Source organism: Aethalodelphis obliquidens, unplaced genomic scaffold (genome assembly GCF_003676395.1).
Source record: "Aethalodelphis obliquidens isolate GAN/ISIS:26980383/991018 unplaced genomic scaffold, ASM367639v1 scaffold47, whole genome shotgun sequence".
Classification (NCBI taxonomy): Eukaryota; Metazoa; Chordata; class Mammalia; order Artiodactyla; family Delphinidae; genus Aethalodelphis; species Aethalodelphis obliquidens.
Genome location: NW_020837991.1, coordinates 6,624,279 through 6,650,808, shown reverse-complemented (window position 1 = coordinate 6,650,808; position 26,530 = coordinate 6,624,279). Strand labels below are relative to the sequence as shown.

The window sequence follows — 26,530 nt, the reverse complement described above, 5'->3', positions numbered from 1 at the left end:
ATTTGGGAGTCTGGGATTAACATATACACACTACTATACATAAAATAGATAATCAACAAGGACTTACTGTATAGTACAGGGAACTCTACTCCATACTCTGTAATAGCCTATAATGGAAAAGAATCTAAAGAAGAATATATATATACTCATATATATATCTGAATCACTTTGCTTTACAACTAAAACTAACACAACATTGTAAATCAACTATACTCCAATAAATTTTTAAAGTTAATCATGAAAAAAAGTAAAATTAAATTACAAAATGAAAAAATTGGGAAAAAAAGTTAAGTACCGTATGCTGAAGTGTTCTTAGTATTGTATATACTATATCTCATATCATTATCCCAACAACCCCTGAGGTTGGTTTTATTAACTCCTTTCCCCAGAAAAGGAAACTGAGGCTCTGAGATACTAAGTGGCTTGGATAAGGTCACATGACTAAGTGGGTAGAGTTGGAATTCCAGCTGAATCCAAGGAAGCCCTGCTGACTACATCCAACTAGCTGCTAAGTTGGCATTTTGGGTTACAGCAGCTGGTGAGGATGCCAAAGAGACTCCTCCCAGGGCATCTCAGATCATATCACTGCACTGTGCATGTTGCTTTCTGCTAAGTCAGGTTGCTCTGAGAGCCTCAGCTATCTTCCAAGACTCTGGTAATTGGTAATATTTTATTCTGTTTTAATTAACCTCTGCAACTGAATCACCTGCTGTCATATATTTCCGTGAGGCCCAAGTAAATGGGGAAAATGAGTATGTTGCGGGTAATGGGTGAAAGTAAGGCAGCTCAGAAGTGGAGGCGGGTGGAAGAAGGAAAAAGAAGTAATTCAAGGAACACCCAAGGCACAATTCCTTCTTAGAATACTGAAGCTAAGCCTCAGGGAGACGTGGATCAGGTGTACTATGGAGCTGACTTCTCCTGGGGTTTCCATCCCAGCTAAAGAACTAAACAGGAAAAAAAAAAGACAAATGAGAAAACTTGTCATGAATAACAGTCTCACAGTAAATGATTGTTTGCAAAGGAACTTCTCTTCAACATAATGATTAAGCCTATAGACATCCCCCCAGTCAGGTGTTCTCTGATTTAACCACGTCAGATGGATGGGCTGCTGAGAACAAGAAAGGAAACTGGCGACAGCTCCAAGCCTGGGGATCACACAGGAGAGGGTTGGGCTGTGTGAGGGGTGGAACAACAGTCACCTGGGTAGACGGGTACAAAATGGGACAGAAAGGATGGTGGTAGAGGGATAAAAAGATGGTTGGGTGGTGAGGAGAAGCCAGAGAGATGGTCCAAGGTGTGCCTCTTCGTGATGGCCCATGGCCCGGATGAAAAGTTTTCTCATCCAGACAACCAGGTAGAGCTAAGGTGAAGCTCTCTTTTCTAACAGCAGGACATTCTTTTATTTATTCATAAGCAAGTATAGACATTTTTATGTGAGTTTTAGTAACTCTGTTCTTTGCCTCTTGCCCTTACTTCACCCTTGTATGAAGCGACATGGCACAGAACAGAAGGAGGAAATGGTATAAAGTTTAAATTCTGGTTATCTGATCATCCAAAAAAGGAAACTTATTGTTCTTGTTTTTTGTTTTTTGTTTTTGTTTTTTTTAAGCAGGATATTTAAGGGATTTCTTTTTTTTCTCAGCATGTGGAATCCTGGAGCTTCAAACTACTCTTTAGCCCTAGAGTCTACTTCTCTGCCACAAAGAAATTGTTTAATAAATGGTGCTAAGCCATGAGTGAAAGATGGGTGAATGACTCCTGTTAAATATATTTTTACCTCTCTGTCATTTGGTACATTGGGCCATGGTGATTCTAGAATTAACTGATATTTGCTGCATTGTTGGCTGTTACCCACCTTTTATTATCTCCTCAGAAATATTTACTCAAAATTTAACCTCAACTTTTTGCTGCAGGTTGATTTTCTCCTGGCTAATCAAAGTGTAGCTAGAAGTGATCACGCTGCTCCCAAAGTTATCTTTTTAAACATTTGTCTTGAGCTGTTCTGTTTGTAAAGATGTGTCTAAGCCAGCCCCAGGACCTTGACCTTCACAAGGGCCCTTCACTCCTTTCCCTGGAGACTTAATGAGACAATTGCCTTTAGGAAGAAGATGCTGGTTACATCCAAGAGTTCAGAGTTTTGCTGTTTCCTCACGTAGGATATTCTTTGCTCTCTCAGGCATCCTTTGATTTCCCCAAAATCTCCACCTCTGGGATCTCCACACTTAGTGCAGTGAGGATGCTTCAGACTCGGTAGTGTCCTAAATGGGGCAGGAATTCTGAATCCTGAAAGAAAAGAAAGGCTCTATCTCTTATTTTTTAAAAAAATTATATTGTACAATCTCAACTGGTGGCAATTTTTTTTTTTTTTTTTTTTTGTCAGTACGCGGGTGTCTCACTGCTGTGGCCTCTCCCGTTGCGGAGCACAGGCTCGGGACGCGCAGGCTCAGCGGCCATGGCTCACGGGCCCAGCCGCTCCACGACATGTGGGATCTTCCTGGACCGGGGCACAAACCCATGTCCCCTGCATTGGCAGGCGGACTCTCAACCACTGCGCCACCAGGGAAGCCCTGGTGGCAATTTTTTATTCATGAATGTTATTTATGAGCTATTCCATGTAGAGATTAGGAAGGCTTTATCTGGATTTTTACTCACTCAGTCCCCGAATTCCACATGCATCTAGCAATGTAGTCAGAGCCAGAGCCTTGGGTTGGAAAGAATATGTTTGGCAATAGTAGGTTCTTCATACATTAACTTCTGAGTGAATGAATGAATGATTTTTTTTCCTTTCTCCCCATACTCTCTTCCTAGAAAAATATGCCCTCCCCTTGCTAGGTATGTTCTGCTGTTTTATTCCTTAAATTGTCACTTAAAGTATGTATCCTGGGGCAACTTGATACTGAGTGGTTTACACTAACAATCCCACGACTGGGTTTCGGATTGTTTTTATTTTATTTTATTTATTTTTATTTATTTGTTTGTTTGTTTATTTATTTTGGCTGTGTTGGGTCTTTGTTGCTGCGTGCAGGCTTTTTCTAGTTGCAGCGATTGGGGGCTATTCTTCATTGCCGTGCACGGGCTTCTCATTGCGGTGGCTTCTCTTGTTTCAGAGCACGGGGTCTAGGTGTGCGGACTTCAGTAGTTGCAGCACGTGGGCTTAGTAGTTGTGGCTCCCAGGCTCTAGAGCGCAGGCTCAGTAGCTGCAGCTTGTGAGCTCTAGAGCGCAGGCTCAGTAGTTGTGGTGCACGGGCTTCATTGCTCCGTGGCATGTGGGATCTTCCCGGAGCAGGGCTCGAACTCGTGTCCCCTGCGTTGGCAGGCAGATTCCTAACCATTGCACCACCGGGGAGGCTCCTCAGATTGTTTTTAGATAGAGTGTTTTGTGGTACATCTGATAGGACATGATAGAAGGCATCACACACTCAAGGAAAAGCAAAAAGGAACAATACAAAAATGGGAAAGCACAACTTCTAACCAGGGTTTGATCATTTAAAACTAACATATCACATCATTATCTTACAGAATTCTAGATGGAGTAAAATAGTTAATACTTCACCAAGGGTAGCATTAAGGACTGTTTTTGTGCTTTTTGTTCAATGATGCCACCATCCTCTCGTCTATTTGGAAAATTTCCAATAAGCAATTTAAGACCTGTTGGTTCCAGAAGACAAAACATAGCTATGAAATACTCTTTTTTTATGATTATAGGAAACACAAATATAGACTGAGGCTTCAGTTGCCTCAGTTACCCGTCAAGCTGTACAACTTTATTATCTCTAAGTTGTCTGTAAAGTCACATTACACATTTTGGGTAATTGCAAAATCTTGAGTAGCAGAAATAGATAGGACTCAAGATTAAAAGTTTGCATTTCTTTAGTATATTTTATACAACATTTTGATTTCGGCAATTGTATACCAAAAATATTATCATTTGACTTAAGAATGCAATGAGACTTTGGCTTCTATTTTAATGTGCCTACTTGCCACTAAGTAGCATTACTCACCTAATAGTAGTTCTTACTCAGGACCAAATTAGAGGAGCTGCTTACCTTTTTGTCTGCTCTTTAAGTTTGCTTACAGCTCTCAGTTCTGATTCATCTGACTGAGGTATCTATATTTAACAATGCCCAAGGAGAATAATTTATCCTGATTTTTAAATTTTAGGAGTTTTTTATTACAAAATAAATATGTCCTATTATTATTATAAAAAATTCAAATATTTCAGAAATATTAAATAAAAAGGAAGCTCCTTCCTCACTATCACTTCTTATCCTCTTACTTCCACCCAACATGTAAAATTTTATACCTAGAGATAATAGTGGGGCATGTAGGGCACATCTACATATAAATATCTTCCTATGCACATACCATATTTATTAATATGAAAGTTCATTCAGTTTTTACGAAATGTGAGATTGTATTAAATGTGTTATCTGCAGCTTGTTTTTCTACATGAACTATGTCTTGAAGAGCTTTGACTTGGCATCATTAAATAAGCATAAACATGAATGCCTCCTGTCCATTTTAATGGCTGAAAAGTGAGTTGTATCATAACTTACAGTTTATCATAAAATAATAAACATTTTATTTTTACTTTATTTATTTATTTTTTTGTGGTATGCGGGCCTCTCACTGTTGTGGCCTCTCCCATCGCGGGGCACAGGCTCCAGACGCTTAGGCTCAGCGGCCATGGCTCACGGGCCCAGCCGCTCCGCGGCATGTGGGATCTTCCCGGACGGGGCACGAACCCATGTCCCCTGCATCGGCAGGCGGACTCTCAACCACTGTGCCACCAGGGAAGCCCTAAACATTTTATTTTTAAATGATGTTTTAGTATTAGAAAAAAATATTGCAATGAACATTTTTGAGTCTTGACATACCTTATTTTCATTTTTAAAGTTATTATTTCTATCGCATAGATTTCTGGCTTAGAATTGTTAAATCATCCACTTTTCTATTTTAATGAATGTGGCCAAATTGTTGAAGGGACTTAGGATTTTATACAGACCACAAGGGAATCAGTTCAGAACTGGCCTCCCTGAATCTGGGGTGAAATGATAGTCTCTTTGAGCAAGTGGCTTCACCACAGAACTCACTGGGGGTCAAAACAGAGCCACACAGGAAGACGTTAATTACAACCTCCTTTGGCTCAGAACTTGCTGGAACCCTTCAGCAGGTGTGGACAGCTCTGACAAGACACTGGTGATGTTGTATTCCCCTTCCGTTCTTCCTCTCAGTGTTTGTCATTTCTATCACTCCTGGTCCTGCTCTGAGATCCATGGCAACACTTTCAGCTACCTACAAATAAATACATTCTCTGCATTATTTTCAAAAAGTAGAGTCTTCATCATTAAGAAGAAGAAGGAGGAGAAACAGAGGAGAAACAGTTTTATCTCCTTTGCAAATCAGCCTTCTAGATTTTTAGTGAAAATATCATGAAGTAATACATGTAATACACTCAGAACACACACAGTTGTGGCTACTTATTCTGGCAGCACCCTCATTTTCTGGATGTAAAATATAAGTGACCTCTATGTGATATCATATTATGTACTGGGATGATCGAATCCTGTATTTCTCACTTAGTGACTGTCCTTTAGCCTCTCTGAGCTTCAGGCTCTTGTTTGATTTAAGAAAAGAAAAATAAAACCAAAAAGAGAGAAAGAATGCCTATCTCTGGGGAGTGCTGGCTAAGTTGGCATTAATTTGCTCGTCTAACAGATATGCCAGGTATTTAGTTCTCAAAAGTGTGTTAGTCATCATTTTTATTATTATTTTCTTTATTTTTACAGTATCTTAAATGAACTATGAGGCAATATTGACTTATAGAAGTTAAACTAATTTCTATGAAAGCTATGCATACGTATATGCAATAAAATGCATAAGATAACTAACTAGCATACCAAAGCAATCAAATATATCCTTCAGCCATCACGCTCTAGGTGAGACTAGGAAAGAGCACTGAAGACCCTTCTCTCCAAAATGGTGCTGCCCTCTGAAAGTTCACTGGTAAAATAAAACTCACCACGTCATGGTTGGAGTGTTTCTGCCTCCATGGAACTCAACCAGGAGACTGCTTGTTAAGTGTGTCACCGAAGAGTTTGTGGACTCCCAGAATTCCTGTCAAGGTGACCTATGTGTAATCTCAGAGAATGCAGGGCTGGAAAATCATTGCAAATTAGTCAACTGAAACCTGATCAAAGTGTATCTCGTGTGGAGAAAGCCTGTGTGAATGGAATGGGGAGAGTCAGCCCGAAACCCACAAGGACAACTCCAGGACTCAGGGCCAGGTTATTCCAGCCCTGCCTGGAGAAGATGTAGACAAATGTGGGAAACGCAGTTTCCACTCACGAGAGAGCTGATCTCTGCAGGAGCCAGACGAGGCCTGGGGAACAGGAGAGCACACCGGTTATGGCAAAAGTTTTGCTTCCAACCCTAGCCTCTCCACTTGCCAACAGTGACCTCTGAGAAGTTGTATCTCCTCTCTCAACCTCTGTTGCCTCTGCTGTACAAGACAGGCGATGTTATAACTCCATCATAGGGCTGTTCCGAGGGTGAAACAAGATCAGGTGTAAAACTCTATTCGTGTGCTCACCTGGCCAGGGAAAGGCAAGAGGTGGCTCCCATCCTCAGGTCCTGAGATGTGAGATGCTCAGCCGAACCCCAGAGCCATCAGTAAGTTTAAGAATAGCAGCCTCACACCCAAGCAGGGCCTCTAACATGTGGATCTTTTTCTTTAGGAAGAACTCCTCCAGTAAAAGGCAAGGGTGGCTTTAAATTGCATTTTATTTTCTACTCTAATATGTTAAATATTTTGGAATTTGGACCCTACCTGTAAGAGATAGAGACTTCTTTACAAGGTTTGAAGCAATAAAGTACATCTTGTGGTCCACATGTGTGAGTATGTTTCTGGAGGTGTGGACATGAGTGAGAGGGAGGGAGGGGGCAGAGCGAGGAAAAGTAGGGGGCAGGTCAGGTGACTATCTCCCAGACCCAGTCTGACTCTGGGCCTCAGAGTAAAACTGAGGCCAGGAGGATGAGGATAGTGCCGCTGAACAGAGACCTAAAGTTGGGGAGTTTGGTGGAAGTTGTCGGTCAAGAATGAAGGAGGAAGTGAGGAAAAGAGGAGAAATGAAGATCCACAGGTGTACGGCCTCAGCAGCTGAGAGCCTGGGACTAAGGCATTGACAGAACTGAGTAACAAGTAGGGTGGCCGATCCCTGGGGAAGTGACCAGTGGAGGGGGTTTGGGCATATTAGTTAAGGGTTGACAATTGACGTCCAAAGGAGATCTTTCATAGGCAGTTGAATGAATATGTATTCCTCAGAAAATGCATGTGAGTGTGTGAGTGTGTGAGTGTGTGTGTGTGTAACAGGAAAGAAGGCAGCACTCTAAAATGCTGCAGCATCATGGAGTAAGTTAGGGACTGGGATTTCCATTCTGTGGAAACGAGCGATTCTCTGAAGTTTCAGGGGGCTGGAAGGAGAAGAGGTCAATTTTGGTAGGTCTGGGAGGAGGATGAGAGAGAAGAAAAAATGCAGACTTTCTGTGAAGAGCTTTTATGGCACTACTGAATGTTTCTTTCTTTCTTTCCTATCCAGAACAGGTTAATTCCAATGATGTCTACAAAAACCTTCATCCTTGCTAGTACTCTTTAAAATCAGTTTTATACTCGTAAAATCCGGAGGGCCGTTTACATTTCTTAACAATAAAGTAGTATTGGGTAAACTTTGGCTGTATTCATATACTAAGACCAGATTTTGTTTTCTCACACCTATTTGAGAAGAGCCCTATGGCTTCAGTTTTCTTAAAGTATTTACAGAAGAAATGTAGTTTCTGAAAATGTTAAATATATGCCAACATCATCTTGTTTTGTCCCTCATGTTTCTTATACTAGGGACTGAAATCAAGACTCCGGATATGGCCAGGTCAGTGTGGGGCACAGCTAAAGGGATATTATCCTCTGCTGTGGACTTGTCTATGTGACCACAGTCAACGTTTGCACTTGCTGTTTTGTCAACCAAGTGACCCTTGAGCTCGTTGTGAGCTTCTTGTCATCTAATCCCTTAGGTTCTTCTTTTTTTTTTTGAAGTCTCAATAAGGAAGACAAAAGGGAAATAATGCCTTAACTAAAGTTAAGATAGAATTACTGTCAAGCATTGATATGGCATTTAGACTTGCAGAGCTGTTTATGGGCCTCATCCTGGCTATACCTCTTTTGCAGCTACAGCAAATGGAGGGCTTCATGTCTCCCACTCAACAGAAAGGTATGCAGAGTTTCCTGAGAATAATTCATTCAGAGTCACACAAGAGCTTCCAAGGGACCTGAGGTCTTGAGTCCTTTGCATAATTTTCTAGGTTTATCTTCCTTATCAATAACGTGTTATATGTTACTTTTGGGTGACTGAAAGAGAAAAGAATATAAAAAGGAAAGAAAAATCTCTCTTAATAAGCTCAGTCACCCAAATGATGCTATAAAAAGAATTGCGGCAGTTAACCAAAAACTGGCTGACAGAAAAAAAAAAAAAAAAGCAGTATATGAGTTTTCACTGCACTTTAATGATACACTAAAGAAATCAGTAGCCCCTGTTCTGCTCTGCAAACCTGATTTTGGTAAAGTCCCTAGTTTCAGATAGAAAAACTAAGAGGAGACCACATTGGCTAATTCTGTGCCATACTTTTTCTCTTGAGAATATTTGAGTCTTTTCCTTAATGTGCATGTTTTATCATTAGGTCACATGTGTTTCTTGAGGACCATGTGTCTGTTATCTATTCTTTGTGCCCTTCAAGCTTCCATAAGCTGGGATCTTTGGCTGGCCAACAGTGGGGCACTTTTTTCTTATTTTCCTTTCCAAAATTCTTTGTGTTTTACATTTTTTTTCACACTTGACTGGGAATTTCAATAGCTATTTATTGAATCCTTACTATGTGTTAGTCAACATGTTAAGTTTTCTATACATTATCTACTTTGATTTATACAACAACATCGAATTAGTATTATTATCCCCATTTAAGAGATTAGGAAACTGAGTCCCAGGCTGACCTCATGACATCATACAACCCGTGTGTTGAGGCACATGTTTTAAGCTAGGTCTGTCTGGCCTAATGACAATTCTTTCCCACTACAACACAATCATTTTTGTACTTATAAAGTACATAAGCACCCTGTGCCTTTAGGAAGAGTCTTGTATATTCTTCCAAAGGAAGACAAAGTCTGTAAAGCATTTGCCCTTGAGAAGACAAGTTCATACAGAAGCCAAAGGAAAACAACTTCGTGTGTAGAACATCAACTCTACAGCTGCAGTTTGTATCATTTTTTATGCCGCCCCCAAATATTCTACCCATTAATACTTTGAAATGTTTGAATCAGCCTTGTCGTTCACACATTGAGTTAAATCCAAACACTATTCTCACTGTGATGCTAAGAGCATGAATGAACTTGCAAAGTCTCTTGATGCCCAGGTGGCCTGCAGGCTGAACACAGCCCTCACCTGAGTTTTTTTTGTTTGTTTTTTTTTGTTCTTTTGTTTGTTTTGCGGTACACGGGCCTCTCACTGTTGTGGCCTCTCCCATTGCGGAGCACAGGCTCCGGATGCGCAGGCTCAGCAGCCATGGCTTACGGGCCCAGCCGCTCCGCGGCACGTGGGATCTTCCCGGACCAGGACACGAACCCGTGTCCCCTGAATCGGCAGGCGGACTCTCAACCACTGCGCCACCAGGGAAGCCCACCTGTGTTTTATTGGTCAGTTTTATTGCAGTGTTGATTCCCACCATACTTTTTTTTTTTTTTTAAGAATTTTAAATCCATTTCTATGATTTGAAAAATTGAGAAATTTTACGTTGATATTCCAGTCTGGCCCACTGGTCCTACATTCATGAAGAGCATAATTACCTGTTAGGAATGACTATCACCGTCTCCTATAGACAGAATACTACTTCCTCCCAGTCTTCCTCTTGTTCCTTCTCTCTCTCTCTTTCTCCCTGACACTGAAGCTGTTTGTCATGTCCCATTTATCACCTAACACAAAGCTGGCTTCATTCATTTTTATTACTTTCCTTGACCCTGTAGGCATTTGAGTTTGTTTCTACCACATTAAACAACTTTGGAGAGATTTTTAGATTTTATATAAAAAGTATTTTTGGTAATATGCTCTGCATCATCAAACTAAATATGAAGTTCTTTTTCTCTGTTATTTGGAAGAGATTTTTATTCTTGGAGCAATTTTGTATATTCCAACACTTTGGCTCCAGGACATCAAATTGATACAGGCAAGATGCCACAGTGTATGAGGGAGACAGTGCTTGGCACTGCTGGACAGACTTCAGAATCTACCATTTTCACCTTGAAAATGAAAGAAGAATTAGGGAGAAATAAAATCCTATAGTAATGTAGAGTTTCTACAGGAGTTTGATCTTTATTCCACTTTGTTTACTTGAAACTTGCTTTGCAATGTCTGCTTGAAAAAATATTAGAACATGAAGATTCTAATTTTATTCTGTGTATATGTGACATTCATAGATGTGCTTTCAAATAGACACAAGAATCTTATTCCAGATCCTTTGATTGGCCTCTAAATACAGGTACTCAAATTACAGACAGTGGATAGTGCATTTCTTTACATTTTGGGTGAACAGACTTGTAAGGGTATACGTTGATTTGTTTATAACCAAGATGAATTAGTGCGTTTTTCTACAGATCTCAGGAGTTGTATGTCTAATCTTAACATTTAATTTTCCATAGTGTGGAAACCTCCAATACAGAATCATAGCTTGATGTATGAAAAGATAAATTGACTTGCCTGAGGCTGCAGTGATTCAGGGGCAAAAATGAGAACTCAAATGAGTGTTAACACTACTATTTTTTGAGCATTTACCATAGATCAGGCACTGTGACTATATCATATCATTTAATTCTCTCTATAACTCTGTGATATGGGCATTACCTCCATTTTTCAACTGAGGATACTGTGGAATCTCAGAAATAAAATAATTTGCCCAAGCTAATGCAGGTGGAAACTGGAGATCCGGGATTTCAGAACAAATCCGTGTGCTTCTAAATCTATGTCCTTAAAGCACTTCATCACACTACTTGAACCTTGCCACGCATCCTTAATTCATAATTTGACACATTTTTTCTTTGTCTTTAGTCTCAGAGCTGTAAATAATATGCAAAGGATGCTGAAATATAACGTTGATTTTGAGTGTTTTTTGAGTGTTGTGTTGATGTCTTTGTGTCTACAGGGAGAGAACCAATATGAATTAGCTCCTCTGTGTTCTCATAAACAAATTGCTACATCATATACCTTGCCTTGATCGTTGTGGCTTGGTGCTGTGTCTCCCAGTTCCCAGGAACAGACAAGATGATCCATCCTGTGCTTACTTGAGGCTGTGTGGCTGAACAGTCCAACCCATGTGCAATTATCAGACTGCCTTATATAATTCATTTCAGCTCAGATTAACATATATTTATGGCATACTTGTTAAATTTAGGGCTGAGATAGACACCAAGTGACTAGACCCCTGCCCCTTCTACCCTGTGGCCATAGACAAGTTATCTCATATCTCTTAGCCTCAGTTTCCTCATTTGTGATGGAAATAATGGTACCCACTGCATAGGTGTGTTATACCCCTAGTATACTTCTGGCTCAAAATCACTGCATATTCACTCAATGTCAGTTTCCTACCTACATTTCCTTTTTACTCTCAGTAAAATGGTGTGTCCTTACCATGAGTCCAAAAACACAACTCAAAAAAAAAAGGAGATGCAAGAGGGAGGAGATACGGGGATATATGTATATGTATAGCTGATTCACTTTGTTATAAAGCAGAAACTAACATATCATTGTAAAGCAATTATACTCCAATAAAGATGTTAAAAATAAAAGAAGGAAAACATGAATAGCTTAACCCCATTCATTTTTAACTTTCTTGTCAAAGGATGACTAGTCAGTTTCCTAACTGCGTAATTAACAGAGACAAAGCTAGAGTCATTAACTACAAAGGTCTCTAAAACAGAAAAAAAAATAAAAAGCAACAAACCACCTTAAAAGGTGATAAGAAACATCCTAAACTGATTAAAACCTGTTGGCAGGTGGCTGAAACAAGTCCTTGGAGTGATTTTAAGTGGCTTTGTGATGCTTATTTCAAATTAGTTACTGAGATAGCTGATCTCTTCATGGAAAGAGAGTCAATGTTTCATGTTCCATCAGCACTGCATTGGGCAGGTGGGGTCTGTGAGCTACAAAAAGCAGCAGCAAGCTCTGTAAACTATCTGCTTTTCTGGAAAGACTTAAGGAAGATGTAAAATGCTCTTGTTTTTGGAAGCTGGCCATGGGTTTTGTAATTGGCATCCCAGACTTTCACGCATACCTATGAGATGAAAGGCCCTCTGCTATTCCCCTGCTGCCCCAACCCTGCAGCAACCAGCCAAATCACTTTTGAAAAGAGGAGGCTTGTTAAAGAATCCCTAGATTATCCACATTTTCTCCTTTCTTTTCTTAAATTTATGTTTTGCAGGACAAATGATACTGGCTTTCTTTCCTTCAAAGACCACTTGCCTGTCACTCAGATAGTTATCACTGATACCAACAGATCAAACTCAGAAGCTGCTTGGAGAATTGGTCCCTTGCGTTGCTATGGTGACCGTGAGTACTAAATTGAAAGAAGATTTCTCTCTGTCTTACATAAGCACAAGATGTTTTATTCCCTTATCCTTTTTCCCTGCAGTGTCCCCCAGTCTAGAAAATTATCTACATGCCCAGTGCTTTCCTGTACCCCATTCAAAAACAATGAACCATACTCAGGATTTTTTTCATTTGCAGGACACTTCTGGAATGCGGTATCATTTTATACAGAAGCCTCTTACCTCCACTTTCCTACCTTCCATGCGGAATTCAGTGCTGACATTTCCTTCTTTTTTAAAACCACGGCTTTATCTGGAGTTTTCCTAGAAAACCTTGGCATTAAAGACTTCATCCGACTTGAAATAAGCTGTGAGTGTTCTCATTTATGAATTTAATATAACTGGTCAACAGAAGTTTTAATCTTATCTTTGCCACCAGCAACTAGTGTACTATTTAGATTATCAAATTAATCTCCCTGGGCCTCTGTCAAATTAACAATGATAATTTCTAGTTCCTCCTTATGCTTTTTGTTTTATTATTACTTATCAGTGTTTAAAGAGTCATTCTGTCCTCAAACTAGTGCATTCCCAAAATTCCCATAGATATTTATTTACAGTGTCTTTTTTCTGATCCGTGGGCATTTACTACCTATTCTTTTAAGCTTCCACACAACGGAACTTTTTCATTGCAATTTCTATGGAAAGCTGAGAACATTAGTATTCTGCATTCTGTTTATACTTGAAGTCAAATTTTTGTTGTACTTTTTCTCTGCAAGTAATTTCTTGACTTATTTCCCATCACCAGGCGTATGTGACTGACCAATCAGAATTTCCATTGTTTCTCTACCACTTCACCTTGAACAGGGGTGTATCTAGTGAGTTTGGTGTCAGGACATGGATCATTTTTTAACATCCCATCTCCTATATACAAGTTATATTAAGAAATAATCATAAAGTTAAATGAAAAATAGTACAAATGCATATGGGGAAGTGTTCTGTTAATGAACTTTTATATGTAATCATGCCAATAAAAATATTCCAGTACAAAAAACAAACACAATACAATAAAGAATTTTAATCTCATTCATTCATTTTTTTATATAAAAGGGAAAAATACCTACATATTGGTCTGTTCAAGTAATACTTGTAACATTAAAAGTTCTGTTCCTTAGACTTGACTTATGTAAATTTGTGAGTTCATCAGAATTGATTTTCTTTGCATGTTCATGTTCAAAAGAGAGTATAATCAGATTTGTCCATCTATCTTTTCTCTTACTGATCAAAGGATACTTTTTATTAACTTTAAAATGTTTTTCACATTAAGCAATAGATATAAACATTTTAGAAAAGATTTTAAATATAAGGCTAAGTTTGATAGAGATTCCTAAAAATCCCATTTTACAATAAATTCCAGAAATTGCTATAATCTCTATGTATTTTTTTCATGATCAATGTTAGCATCTTTCAAATAGCTCTGAAATAAAAAAAACACTAAAATATTTTTATTAGAAAATTCATCATGGGTTACTATTCTACTTGGTAAAACCTTACAGAGTTCCTAAGGTTTTGGAGTTGCTTAAGCTCTCTTTGGGTGCAATTTGTGTTCACAGCCCCTGTGGTACTATATATTCCTTGTTTCAACAGTAGATCTGAGTTAAATAATGATAGCACAGTAACTGTAAAAATGGGAAATCAGAAATTGAGCTCTTATTCTTAAAAACAAACACATATTTTAGTCTGCATGTTCAGGAGCCAATGGTATGTCAGGAGTTCTCTATGTTAACTTCCCTCTTGAATATAATATGTGGTAGGTAATAAAATGTACTCTTTGAAGCTTACACATTATTAAAAATTAATACTAACATCAGCATTTGTTACAACTTAAACCTACAAAAGTTTCCCCCCCACCCCCGGTGGAGGAATGTTTCATTGCTGACATTATTTAGAATTACTGTTGTGTGGCAATAATAAAAAAAAAAAGATCTACTTTTAGTTGCTTTTGCTAGTTTTCTGATTCTCTGCATTCATTATACCCACTTCTTTCTTATACACAAGGTGGACTGCTCCCGCCATCTAGCCCTTATTAAAGCCATGACCATGAAGACTTATGCTTTTCATTATGTGCCTCATTTACCTGGTTTTAAATACATGTTTTCTATGATTTGATTGTGGCAATTGACCATATTACAATAATAATGTGACAGCATGAAATACTCTTGAAAACCTAAGTAATAATGTCTTAGCAACAGAAACGTGGAAATTTGAGACCTCCAGAAAAAGAGACAAAGGTGCTGGCTGGAGGAGATGGCTGAACTGCATGTACAGGTCTCCTGCAGAGCACAGAGCAGATAAGTGTTTCCTCTGCAGCTACAGCCCAATACAAGGAAAGGCATCTCTTTAACGGGTAGTTGTAATCTCCTTTTACTCCAATGATTTAGACTATTAATGGCAGGAAGCTCTTGTGGCTTTAGTGTGAAATAAGATCCCTCATAGCTACCTTGGCCAGGCTTTAAATACGTGGAGTTGAGTGCCAGCCATTTCATAATATGGATATAATAACCTCAATGTAAATTTAATAACAATCAGGCCCTAAGGCCTTTCGATTCATTAAAGCAGCAGCAAATGTCATGGCATATTATCACAAGGTAATGAGTGATGATTTCGTGTTAATTATATTTCAGTGTCCAATTTGTTTGAACTTCCTCATACTATATTTTGTCCTTTGGGTTGCACAAAAATGTTTTCAGCGCAAGTGGTATTAAATCTGATAAAAATTTAAAATCCATTGATGTCATTGTTCAGTGCACACTTTTTCACCAGATCAGAGAATATGTATTTTTTGAAAGAGGAAGATTTTGTATAAACTTTTTTAAAGTACGAGGCCTCAAAATTTTCAAAATATTTTGTTTTATTATTATTATTTAAAAGGAAAAACAGACAAACAAATGGGGCTTATCTTGCATTTCTTACTAACAGCTGCACTCAACCTATGTCTTTTACACAGATGGAATTTTCACCCTAAAGTGTTCATAGTAAGATTCCTCTACAGATCATCTTCTTAGAAAGAAAATGGCCTTCACATAAATGTAGTAGATTTCTCAAGTAGATCTCTTCCTCATCCCCAAGGAGTATTCCTCTGTAACTATCTGAACAGAAGTTTTCAAAATTGATGTATCCAAATTGTTGGACAGGGAACAAGAAGTTTACATAAAATTTTCAATTTATTTCTTTCTGGGTCACTTCCAACTAAGACATTTGAATTTTGTAGCTTTAAGATTAGTCCATATTCTATGAAAGGCAAGATGCTTCATTATGTCCTCAAGTCTTAATGGATTTGTTCCAAATGAGACTGAGAAAAAAATAGCTATTTTGACAATTAGCTCATAATGGCTGTGCAGGTTGAAACAGATATTTTGGAGTGGATGGGGGATGAGAAGGAAATGGCTGTTGCGATCAGTATGGCATAGCGGAAAGAGACTACTGGTGAGAACCCAATGTGGATTCTAATTTCTGTTTCTCTAACTCTAATTGTGAGCAAGTTCCTCACCCCTTCAGTGCTTATTTATGAAAATGGAATTGTTGATGCCCATATGTCGATCAGATGCATTTGGCTGCACTTAAAAGAAAATTCAATCTTAACTGATAGACACAAGGATGGGAATTTATTGGTACCAGGACAGGTGACCAAGTCCGGAATTGGTGGGGCACTTTATTTCTGGTTGGATTCAGGAGTTTAACAAATGTTAGCCGTGGTCTAATTTATTTCTCTCCCTGCTCTGACTTCTGAATCTCTACTTCCGTCAAGGCTATCTTTCCCTCAAGAAGGAGCCACATTTCAACTGGTGGGAAAGCACTTCTTTGCCAGCTGTCCACACAATCCTCCTGATATGCAACTCCTCTGACTACCTAGGAACAAATGCCTCTAGACAGGGAAGTAAAGATTTCAGACTGGTTTTGCCAGAGCCCAGCCTTACCCCTTGGGTTGTAGGGGCAGCTAGCTGACCTTAAAGCCTGTAGGGGAAAAAAAATCATTTTCATTCCTAAAAGTCTGAGTTCTTGGCTGAGAACCATGTGATAAAAGACAGAATAACAAGAGGAAAAACAAACAGAAGTTTATTAACATGTATACCTCATGTAGGGATGGGAGATACCCAGAGGAAAGGAGTGACTCAACGAGGTGACTTAGACCTCCAGTTCATATGACATCTATAAGAGAGAACAATAAATTTTTGGAAAAATAATAGGATAAAGGAAAGCAGTTTTAGGCTTTGAAAGTAGAGATAAAAGCTAGTTAGTCAAGTTTGTTACGTAGATTCTTCTGGTGGCATCTCGAGGCTGATAGGGTCTAACGTTGTCTCCAGGTGATTAATGTTTGTCCTCTTGGTAGAGAGGGGAGGAGGGATGGAGGAACAACTAAATCTATATCTATATCTATGTCCTCATCTATATCTATATATCTAGAAATTTGAGTTCTGACTTTCAAATGTATCATATCAATAATATTACCAACTGTGATGGTAACTTGAAGATACAATCCTCAGATCCTCAAGAATAGGAAAGATTAATTCTAACAATAATTACATTTATACTAAATGATTGAGTACTCTAATTAGACATAGTACTGAATGTTTTATATTCATTATTTAATTTTGTTTTCAAATAATCTCATCTATAATCATCAAGATATTGCATTATGATTTTCATGTTCAACTCACAGTCCAATATGCAGATGAGGAAGGTGAGCCTTGAGAGGGTAAATAACACACCCAGCATCACCCAGTAAGATTCAGAATCCAGGATTCAATTCTCTGTTCATTCGAACAACTCCCTACTCTGCTTTGCAAAACTGTCTCAAGAGCCAAGAATGTTAGAAGGTGAGAAAATAGCATGATTTCCCTCCATGTTTTGAGGCATAGGACATTCAGCAGGTCTTTACAACTTAATGCAAAACTGTGTGTGCTTTTTTTCTGGAATAGGAGCCACAGCTGCCATCAGCGCCTCCAAGAGTCCATGTCTCCAAAAATGTTTAACAATATTTCATTTACTTCTCATTCTACAGATGAATACATGGGAGGTCAGAGAGGTTAGGAGACTACATTAAGGCCTTGCATCTTCTTCTTTATTCCACTATGGTGCCTGAGACATCTCACATGCCTGACCTGTGCAGGGCTGAGAACACAGAGATGGTGTCACAGTTTGAGGAAGGAAGAGCATTGTACAGGAGACTTAGAAGGCATCTTCTCATCTCCTAGGAACACTTGGTGTACAATCTCTCATGCTTGTGGCAGTTTCCTCCACTTGACATGCCCCTTCTTGGTCAGTCTTCTCAAAAGTACACCATGAGCTCATGTTGTTTCATTCATCTCTGCTTAGCACAGGCCCTGGCTGGGTAAAAACCCACTGAAAGACTCCAGTGACTCCTTCGCATTGTCTTGAACCATAGGGTGTAAATGATAAGGGAGGATATTTGTCAGACAGTTGTGGGGAGAAGATGGTAAATTCATGATAGAGGTAATGCTGCCACTGGGCCTCCAGCTTTCCCATTTAGAACCACTGAGCTATGCCCATCCCCCCAGAAAATGAGATCTAGTTGACATTGGCCTCAGGTGTCCTGTCTTCCAAGTCACTAGCCAGTGTTGGAGGTATCACCATGTACTTACATTTATTTTCATTCAGTTTTTTCCAGGCACCCATATTATATATCTAGCTTTGACTGCCAGGTAGGGACTGCATAGGTTTTGGGGATGGTGGTTTTCTCATAGGACAAGTGGGTTAAAAAGTGAGCTCCAGAGACACATCACCTGGATTTAAATCCTGACTCTGCCCCCTCTGGGTTGGAGCAGCTTCTCAGCTATCTGTGGGTCAGTTCCCTCCTCTGTAAAATATTACCTTTCTCATATGATTGTAGGGAGTTGATTCATGAAAAATGCTTAGCAGAGTGCCTGGGTCATGGTAAGCGCTTAATAAATGTTAGCTATTATTATTGCATTTCACTGATTCTCCCCTAGTTCTAGGAGGAGTGAGTTGAACATAGTAGGTCTTTAATAGTGACTTGAATAAAGTTAAATAATAATAACTTTAGAAGGTTTTTAAGGAACCTAACACCTTGGTATAAAACTAAAAATAAAGAAAGAAAGAAAGAAAATTACAAAATTGCATTTAGTGTGTACAGGGTAACATTTTAATGAATGAAATTTTAGTTTGATGGGAGCTTCCTGTATACAAGGCCCAATCCTAGGTTCTGGGTGTCCAATTCATCTATAAGTTGCAGACTAGCTGGGGAGACAGACTATAACCAGATCATTATACAACAGAGGGATAAATGCAGGGACAGAGATAAGTGCAGACCAGAAACTAACAAGGAGGCAGTGGTGACAGGGGGTGGCAGGCCATCACAGCAGTGGAGCAAGCCTTCCTTCCACAGAGATGTGCTGTCTGCATGGAACTGGATATCCACAAGACCAACTTTGCAGGAAGGCTTTTAGGAAAATCTTTAGCTTTCTTCCCCTTCAACCTCAAGAGTTTTTACCTATGTTTTTAGAAAGAAATACACTTATGCTCAATATCTCAGTAATTGTTTATTTGGTCTCAAGATAAGCAGGGCTGCAAGGTAGCATTGGTGGCCTGATAAGAAACAGGCAATGGCTCAAAGGGCTAACTTCACTCTTATTTAATCTTTCAATTGTTGAATCTGATTTGCTCCCTTCAATTCTGTTTCCGTTAATGCACGGGTTTATGAGCCAAAGACAACTGACGTGGGTTGGTGAACCATGCCACAGTGATGATAATAATAACAATAGCTATCATTGTTGAGTACATCCTACACGCCAGGCACAGTTCTAAGAACTTTGTCGGGATGAATTTATAAACAACCTGACAATTAGGTATTGTTTTTATTCCCATTTTACAAAGGATAAAAGTAAGAGGTGACAAGCTCGAAAACTTACCTCAGGTCATGGAGGGTGCCAGAGTCCAGGTCTCAAATCCCATTTGTAAAGCTTCTATCTTATTGCCTCTCTTTGCAGTCAGGGCTCACATTCACCAGGAAGGCGAGCAATTCAAACTCTCTGCTACTTGAAATTCTGCATATTGGGGGCTTCTTATACCAAGGCTGGTTTTCTGTTAGGGTTTAAAGCCTGAGAAAGGAGTGGTCCAGGGTAATGACTGACCTTTGGTATTGCTGAATATTCAGATCTGTTAGTTGATGACCTTGTCAAAGAAATACACATGTCCTATCTCGGGTGTAGAGGAGGGGGGCCATCACAAGGTGCTGATAAGGAAGGGAAGGTCTGGAATATGAAGGCTCCTGTTCCTGAGAGAGGACTGTCTTCCCCTCAACTTTAATTTATAATTTACCTCTCCACATCCTTCAGATTTAAAATTCTTACATAATAAAAGAAAATATAAGAAGGTATACTAAAATAGAGAAGAAAGATGGAGATTATACTTTTGGAGTCAGATTCTACTTACTCTCTAGGCAGCTTCAAGCAAATTATTTCTATTTCTCTGAACTTTCATTTTCTCACCCATAAAATGTGCATAAAAATGCGACCTTTCTCATAGAGTTGCTTTGAGGATTAAAATGAGAGAATCTATGGGCAGTGCTCCTCAGAGTGCATTGTACTACTGTGCTGCTGCTACTTCTCTCTCTCTCTGTTAATGGTGATAACACCACTGTCACCATCCCCATCATCACCATGACCACCACCATCACCACTATCACCACCATCACCATCGCCACCATCCTCACTACTACCATCACCACAATCACCATCACCACATCACCTTCACCACCATCAACATTATCACCACCATCAGCATCACCACCATCACCATCACCACCACTATCATCATCCCTATCACCACCACCATCATCATCACCACCACAACTATCACCATCATGACCACCACTATTATCTTCCTGTCATCATCATCATCAACATCATCATCATAACAGGTAACATTACCCCTGACTGGCTCTTTCGTGTCTTGTACGATAAGCAGATTGCTATAGAAGGGCAGAAACGGTCATGGAAGGAGCCCTGCGTGGGGAGTTGGGGGGATAGGGTTGTGTTTGTTCCCAGACACTGCCACTTGCAGTGATGCAGACAAGGCACTTAAAATTTCTGAGCCTCCTTTTAAAAAAAAAGTCATAGGAATAGCATGAATTCTTGTATCATATGTATTGATGAAATAACACATTTTAGAATAATAATATATATAATACACATAATAATATGTTATTTTTATATATATATATATATATATATATATGAAATACATTATTATAGCATGCATAATGAATAATACCAAGCACTGGACTTTCCAGGATGTGGTCTTCTCCTCGCAGGAGTGTAGCTGCTTAGCTAACCAAGTATCTATAGCTGTCCATGAGGACACAGTTGAAGTCAGAAGAGATCCAGAAAACCCAGAACCTTGGAGCAGGTGCATTTTGTCAGATCAGCATCAGTGACCCTGGTCCCTATCCTATTTCTTGAATTCTCACAATGAGAACCAACTGGGACAAAAAAAAGAGCTTGAGATTTAGTAGTTGGTAGTTATTACCATTAATGGTAGTTTTTATACTGAGGGGATTTCATCTGAAGGCCTCTCTACCTAGCTGTTGATGTACGATAGTTTTTATCATTCGTTCAGGGTATGCTTGTGCCCTAAATGCACTGACAACTCCCTTCATCTTTTTACCTGTTTCCTTTCTGGTTTCAGCTCCTTCCGAGATCACTTTTGCCATTGATGTTGGGAATGGCCCCATAGAGCTCATAGTCCAGTCCTCTTCTCCTCTGAATGACAACCAATGGCATTATGTCCGGGCCGAGAGGAACCTCAAGGAGACCTCACTCCAGGTGGACAACCTCCCAAGGATGACCAGGGAGACCTCAGAGGAGGGTCATTTCCGGTTACAGCTCAACAGCCAGCTGTTTGTAGGTAGGGGACATCTTAAGGTGCCCTGTGTGCTAAAAACCCTACAAAACCACTGTGGAACCAGGCCCAAGGAAAATTACTTTTTAATTTAGACCTGGGAAATGATTAAAATATTCCATAAAGCATTTATAATTATAAACGTAATTTTGCAGATTCTTCCTTACTAGATTTATTAGCTACAACAATGGAAGATTATGTCATCTCTTAGCAAAGTTTGAGGGGGTTTCAAACTCTATTTGTATTTTTTCTCCTTGTACATATTATATTCTCGGATGTCCAGGAACCTCTATTACTTTTCATCCCTATAATCAAAACCTACTCTTAGAAAAAAGGATGTATCAGCTATTTAAACCTTATTAGAAGTTGACTTTAAGTCAGTGGGCTACCATTCACCCTTCCTATTGATACCTGACTCCAGATAATTATTGACAACCATGTAATGAAATACATTACAGCATCTCCAAGGGATTTAGGGCATCAGTAATATGGTGGTGGAGGGAGCTATTGGTTTTTAAACTACGAGCTTCTTTGATACTCCCTGAAATCACGTCACTTAGGCGGCTGCCTGATAACTTACACAGAAAAGCAGCCCTGGTCCCTAAGCAGACGTCTCTCCACTGGTCATTTCCACCATGAGACTCAGAATCAACCTTTAGATAAGTTGTTCCTCTGAACTGGCTGCCACTGCTGGCAGTAGGGCCTGGGAAGTCTCAAACATCATTCACTGAATCATTCATTCATTCCATAAGCAGTCAGTGAGCACCTAAAACAAATCAGGCACCTTGTCAGATGGTGGGAATTGAAAGATGACTTGTGCAATGAAACTTCTTTTCAAAGAGCTCACTCTGTGTGTGTGTGTGTGTGTGTGTGTGTGTGTGTGTGTGTGTGCTGTGCGAGAGAGATAAAGAGGCAGAAAGAGAGAGGGAGAGAGAGTTTAGCCACATTAGTCCAGGTAGGAAATGTCTGCCTTATAGCTACAGTTTAGAAAGGATTTTTTGAAAGTAGGTTGAGCAGGGCTTATACAGCTTTAAAAACAAATAGAGTTGTAAATGTTAGGGATATTGTATTATTAGCAAAACCAAGGCACTGCTCTTACATAAAACTTGAAACTCAGATGCTTAGAACAGTAGCATAAATTAGTTGTAAAATTTGCCAGTATACCCAGATTTACTTTTCTTTCCTTATGTATTTATTTTACCAATTCTCACACTACATAGCTTTACTGCTAGTAATGAAATGCCATCAGCAATCAATGGGTGTTTCTTACTTGCTTCTTTTAAGTTTGGGTTTGTGCAACTTTTAACTCTGAGGAAATCTGTCACTAAGAACATACCAGCTAAAAGAAAAGAAGTAACAGAATCTGTAATCTCTCTTTCCAACAGGAATCATATTTCTTTCTTCATCTATCATGTTTTACCTATCCATCAGAAGCTAAGATATAAGTGATTAAAAATGATTTTATGATGAAAAAGTACTCAATTAACCTACATCAGTGATATGATTTAGTATTAAAATATTTTTTAAATTTATATTGATGTTTTCATTCTATTTAAACATCACATTTTATTGCTCTGAATAAGATTGCTAGTCATCAATATTTAAAGTCTTTTTTGGTGTAATCAATTCAAGTAGTTTGCAATTTTCATAAATTATATTCCATGCCAAAGTTTAATTTATCTTCAGGCAGTACTGATGAATCTTTCTGGCTGAAAGGTGTATATAAAGATGGAATTTTTTTAATCCCTTCATGCAAATTTCGTGTAGTTATGAAATTATCATATGTGAATGATCTGAATATGTGACAAACTTTGTGCAAGTCGAAAGGGAAAAGAGGCAGCTGTGTTTCCTTGCGGGTTTTTATCTCTAGATGTTTCTGTTAACTGATCACAAATGCAATGAGTAAGAGCATATCTAGGGGTTTGGAGAGATACCTTGCTCTAGCTGGAGCCAAGGTCAGCTGCAGCAAGAGCACCTGCTTCTGGTATGTTCCTTCCCAATAGGCTCCATCTCAGATGGTACTCTGATTTATTGAATTTGTCTTTATGTACTTGAAGAAGAAAAACATGCTGTTGGAGGCCATTTTAGTTTGTTGGTTTGAATTTTGTTGTTTAGTGTTCAACCTGTTTAGAAGTGTCAGGTGGCCAAAAAAATTGAAGTCCCAATATTTCCAGTTTGTATGATTCAGTGGTTTAAAAAAAAAGGCCTCTACTTAGCTAGAGCAGCCAAAATGACGAATTGCATTCTCTATCATTCAGAAAATTTGAGTCACTGGATTTTTATATTTGCTAGGCAGAAAAAGATATGATTGTGGTGTGCTGTTTAAATTTTTTTTTTAATTAAAGTATATTTGATTTACAATGTCGTGTTAATTTCAAGTGTACAACAAAGGGATTCCGTATACGTATACATATACACATTCTTTCCCAGATTCTTTACCCACATAGGTTATTGAGTATAGTTTCCTGTGCTATACAGTAGGTCCTTGTTCATTATCTATTTTTACTGGGATAGATTGATTGTGACAGTACTTAAATATTAATTTGGATATGTCTGTCTAGATACCTTTAACCTCTGAAGGATCTTTCAGTCAAAACATAGCATCGTTCAAGTATGGTAATCACTGGCATTGCTGCTGTGCTTGTGAGTGCTTTCCGAGTACCAGAAACAGGTTGAATTTTATAGAATGGATATATCTCTTAGCACTGCCCCTGTCATTGGAATGTGACAAGTTGAAGTGCTGATACCTGAGTCAATGCATGCTGGATTCCCAGAATCAATATTTTAACTTCAAGCTTTTATTTCCCTGATAGTTAGGGACAATTGCAACCATGCCATTTCACTGGTCGCATTTCTTGAATAGAGTAGGAGAAGCTTCATAACACAGAGCTTCTGAAATGTGCACTGCAAGCTTGGGGTAGTTTCAGCTTTAAAACTCTTGGCAGTATCATCCCTCGCCTTGCTCTTCCCTACTAGCTTTTCAAGTTAATATGAGGAAAAGGCAAGAGAAATCCAAGAACTAGCACTTATGGCTGAAAATGAAATGAAGAGATCTGGGTAAGAACTCCAGGTCAACTGCCAACAGGCCATGGGACCCTGGTAGAGAAATAACTAGCCTAAGTGGATTCATTGTCTTTATTATTTGCAGAATGAAATTGATGAGTCTGGTAACTGATCCCTTACAACTTGAGGATGTCCCATCTCCATCTGTATATTAAGCATGACAATCATCCTTACCCTCATGCCCATGTGGACGTCACAGCAAAGAAAGTATCTCTTTGTCCCCAAATCTGACACCCCATCTTTCCAAATATGTTGCAGTTATAGAATGGACATTTTGCAAAGCTGTGAGCCTGTGAGTCTCATTTTTGTGTTGCTTTACTTTCTTCTTATCTTTTTGGCCTTTTATGGACCTTTTTCTTTATTTTTTCTTTTTTTTTTGGCTCAGCTGCTTTATTTGTGTCAAAATAAACTGAAGTAACTCCCACTTAGAACTCCTTGGGGGAAGTATTTCATTGACTTGGTAAATCATAAAGTTGAAGCGATTTCCCGCCTACCCACGGTGCTGCTCCTGATTCCACACTGGTTGGGAATTATTATTATTATTTTCAGGTGAAGCGTGTCAAAAGCGAGGTCAGCAGTGAAACCAGGAAAGGTGGGTCTCATTTGCTCTCTGCCCTGACACTTCAGAAACTGCTAGAGTCTCTCTGTGGAATAGTCACTTATATTTACACTTGCGAGTGCCTCACAAGGATGGCTTTCCTGACACAGGCCAGCAGAGTTTTCTGTCTGGAAGATGTACTGTGTCTCAAAGCACAGGAGGAGATACACATCCTTTTCATGTTAAGGAAGAACTGGAAAATCACCTTTTAGCATATTTGTTACATAAAACCATTGCGCATGGAGGATGTCAATGGTGAAACAAAAAGTAAAGAAATTGTCTTTTCAGCATCCTATACATTTCTGATGATAAGGTCTGATTTACCAACAAGTTTATTTTTTCAAAGTTAACTAATATGTCAAGTATACTTGAATCATCTTAGTAAAAAAATTAGCTTAGTAAAAAAATTAATACATGAGTTCTGATATTCCCCATAGTAGTTTAATAAGAGAACGTGTCCTGATTCGTTTAAGAAGTTTTAGGAGACCTCAGAACACTAGCGGGCAAGTCCCGTGAATGCTTTGCTTCCTTGTTACCTACCAAGTGGCAGTCACTCAACGCTTCTACAATGAAAAAAAAAAATGAGGAAGAGCCACCTGCTTCCTCATGCATTTTTTTCCCCCAACACCACTTCTGCTCCACAAACAGATTCTTAGAGCTTGAAAGTGCTTTGAAGGAACACTGGTTCTTTTTATTTTCGGAGAAGTGAATGATTAAATGACCCCTTCCACAAAATTTTGTCTCATCTTGCAAATGTTGAGAGTTGAGTACAATGAACCCATCCCAATAGCCCATGTTAGTATTTTCTGCCCCCTAATATTCCAAAACCCTTTTGGAAATGTTTATCTACAATCTCTTATGCTTTAATTGAAGCTCATTTCATCCTATACTGGCCGCATTAGATTGGTAATGTGACATTGAAGGAGAATGTACAATTTTCTTGTACAGTTTCACTTTTTTAAGTTTTAATTCTGCCTTTGACAAAACATATCTCAAAGCATACTATCTGTTTTTGAAGAAAGGTACAACATGGCATCATGTTCTCATGCAGCCCAGGGAGAAAAGCCCTGAGATTTGGACCTCACAAAAACTCAACGGTAGAAGCAGTCATTCTAGTTACTGTGGCACTGCCATTCATCAAAATCTGTAACTCGGTAAAGAAAGAAAACATTAAGACAGCACCGTTCATGTAGAGCTAGGGTGATAATTATAAAACGAAATTCAAGCCAGATATTTCTGGAAAATAAAACAGTACACTCTGGGTGTTCAAGGACCCAAACTGAGGGAGGTGAGAAGTTGTGTCTTTTCCAAAG

General features: G+C 39.0%; 1 protein-coding gene across 1 annotated transcript in view; it reads left to right on the top strand.

Moving 5' to 3' along the window:
- The window catches only part of CNTNAP5 (contactin associated protein family member 5), an 880,239-nt gene that overhangs the window by 726,605 nt on the left and 127,104 nt on the right, over window positions 1-26,530 (top strand). Inside the window, exons 15-17 of the mRNA XM_027082570.1 lie at window positions 12,514-12,641; window positions 12,819-12,989; window positions 21,344-21,562. Of these exons, the coding sequence (XP_026938371.1) occupies window positions 12,514-12,641; window positions 12,819-12,989; window positions 21,344-21,562 (518 nt within the window). The remainder of the gene's footprint in view (window positions 1-12,513; window positions 12,642-12,818; window positions 12,990-21,343; window positions 21,563-26,530) is intronic.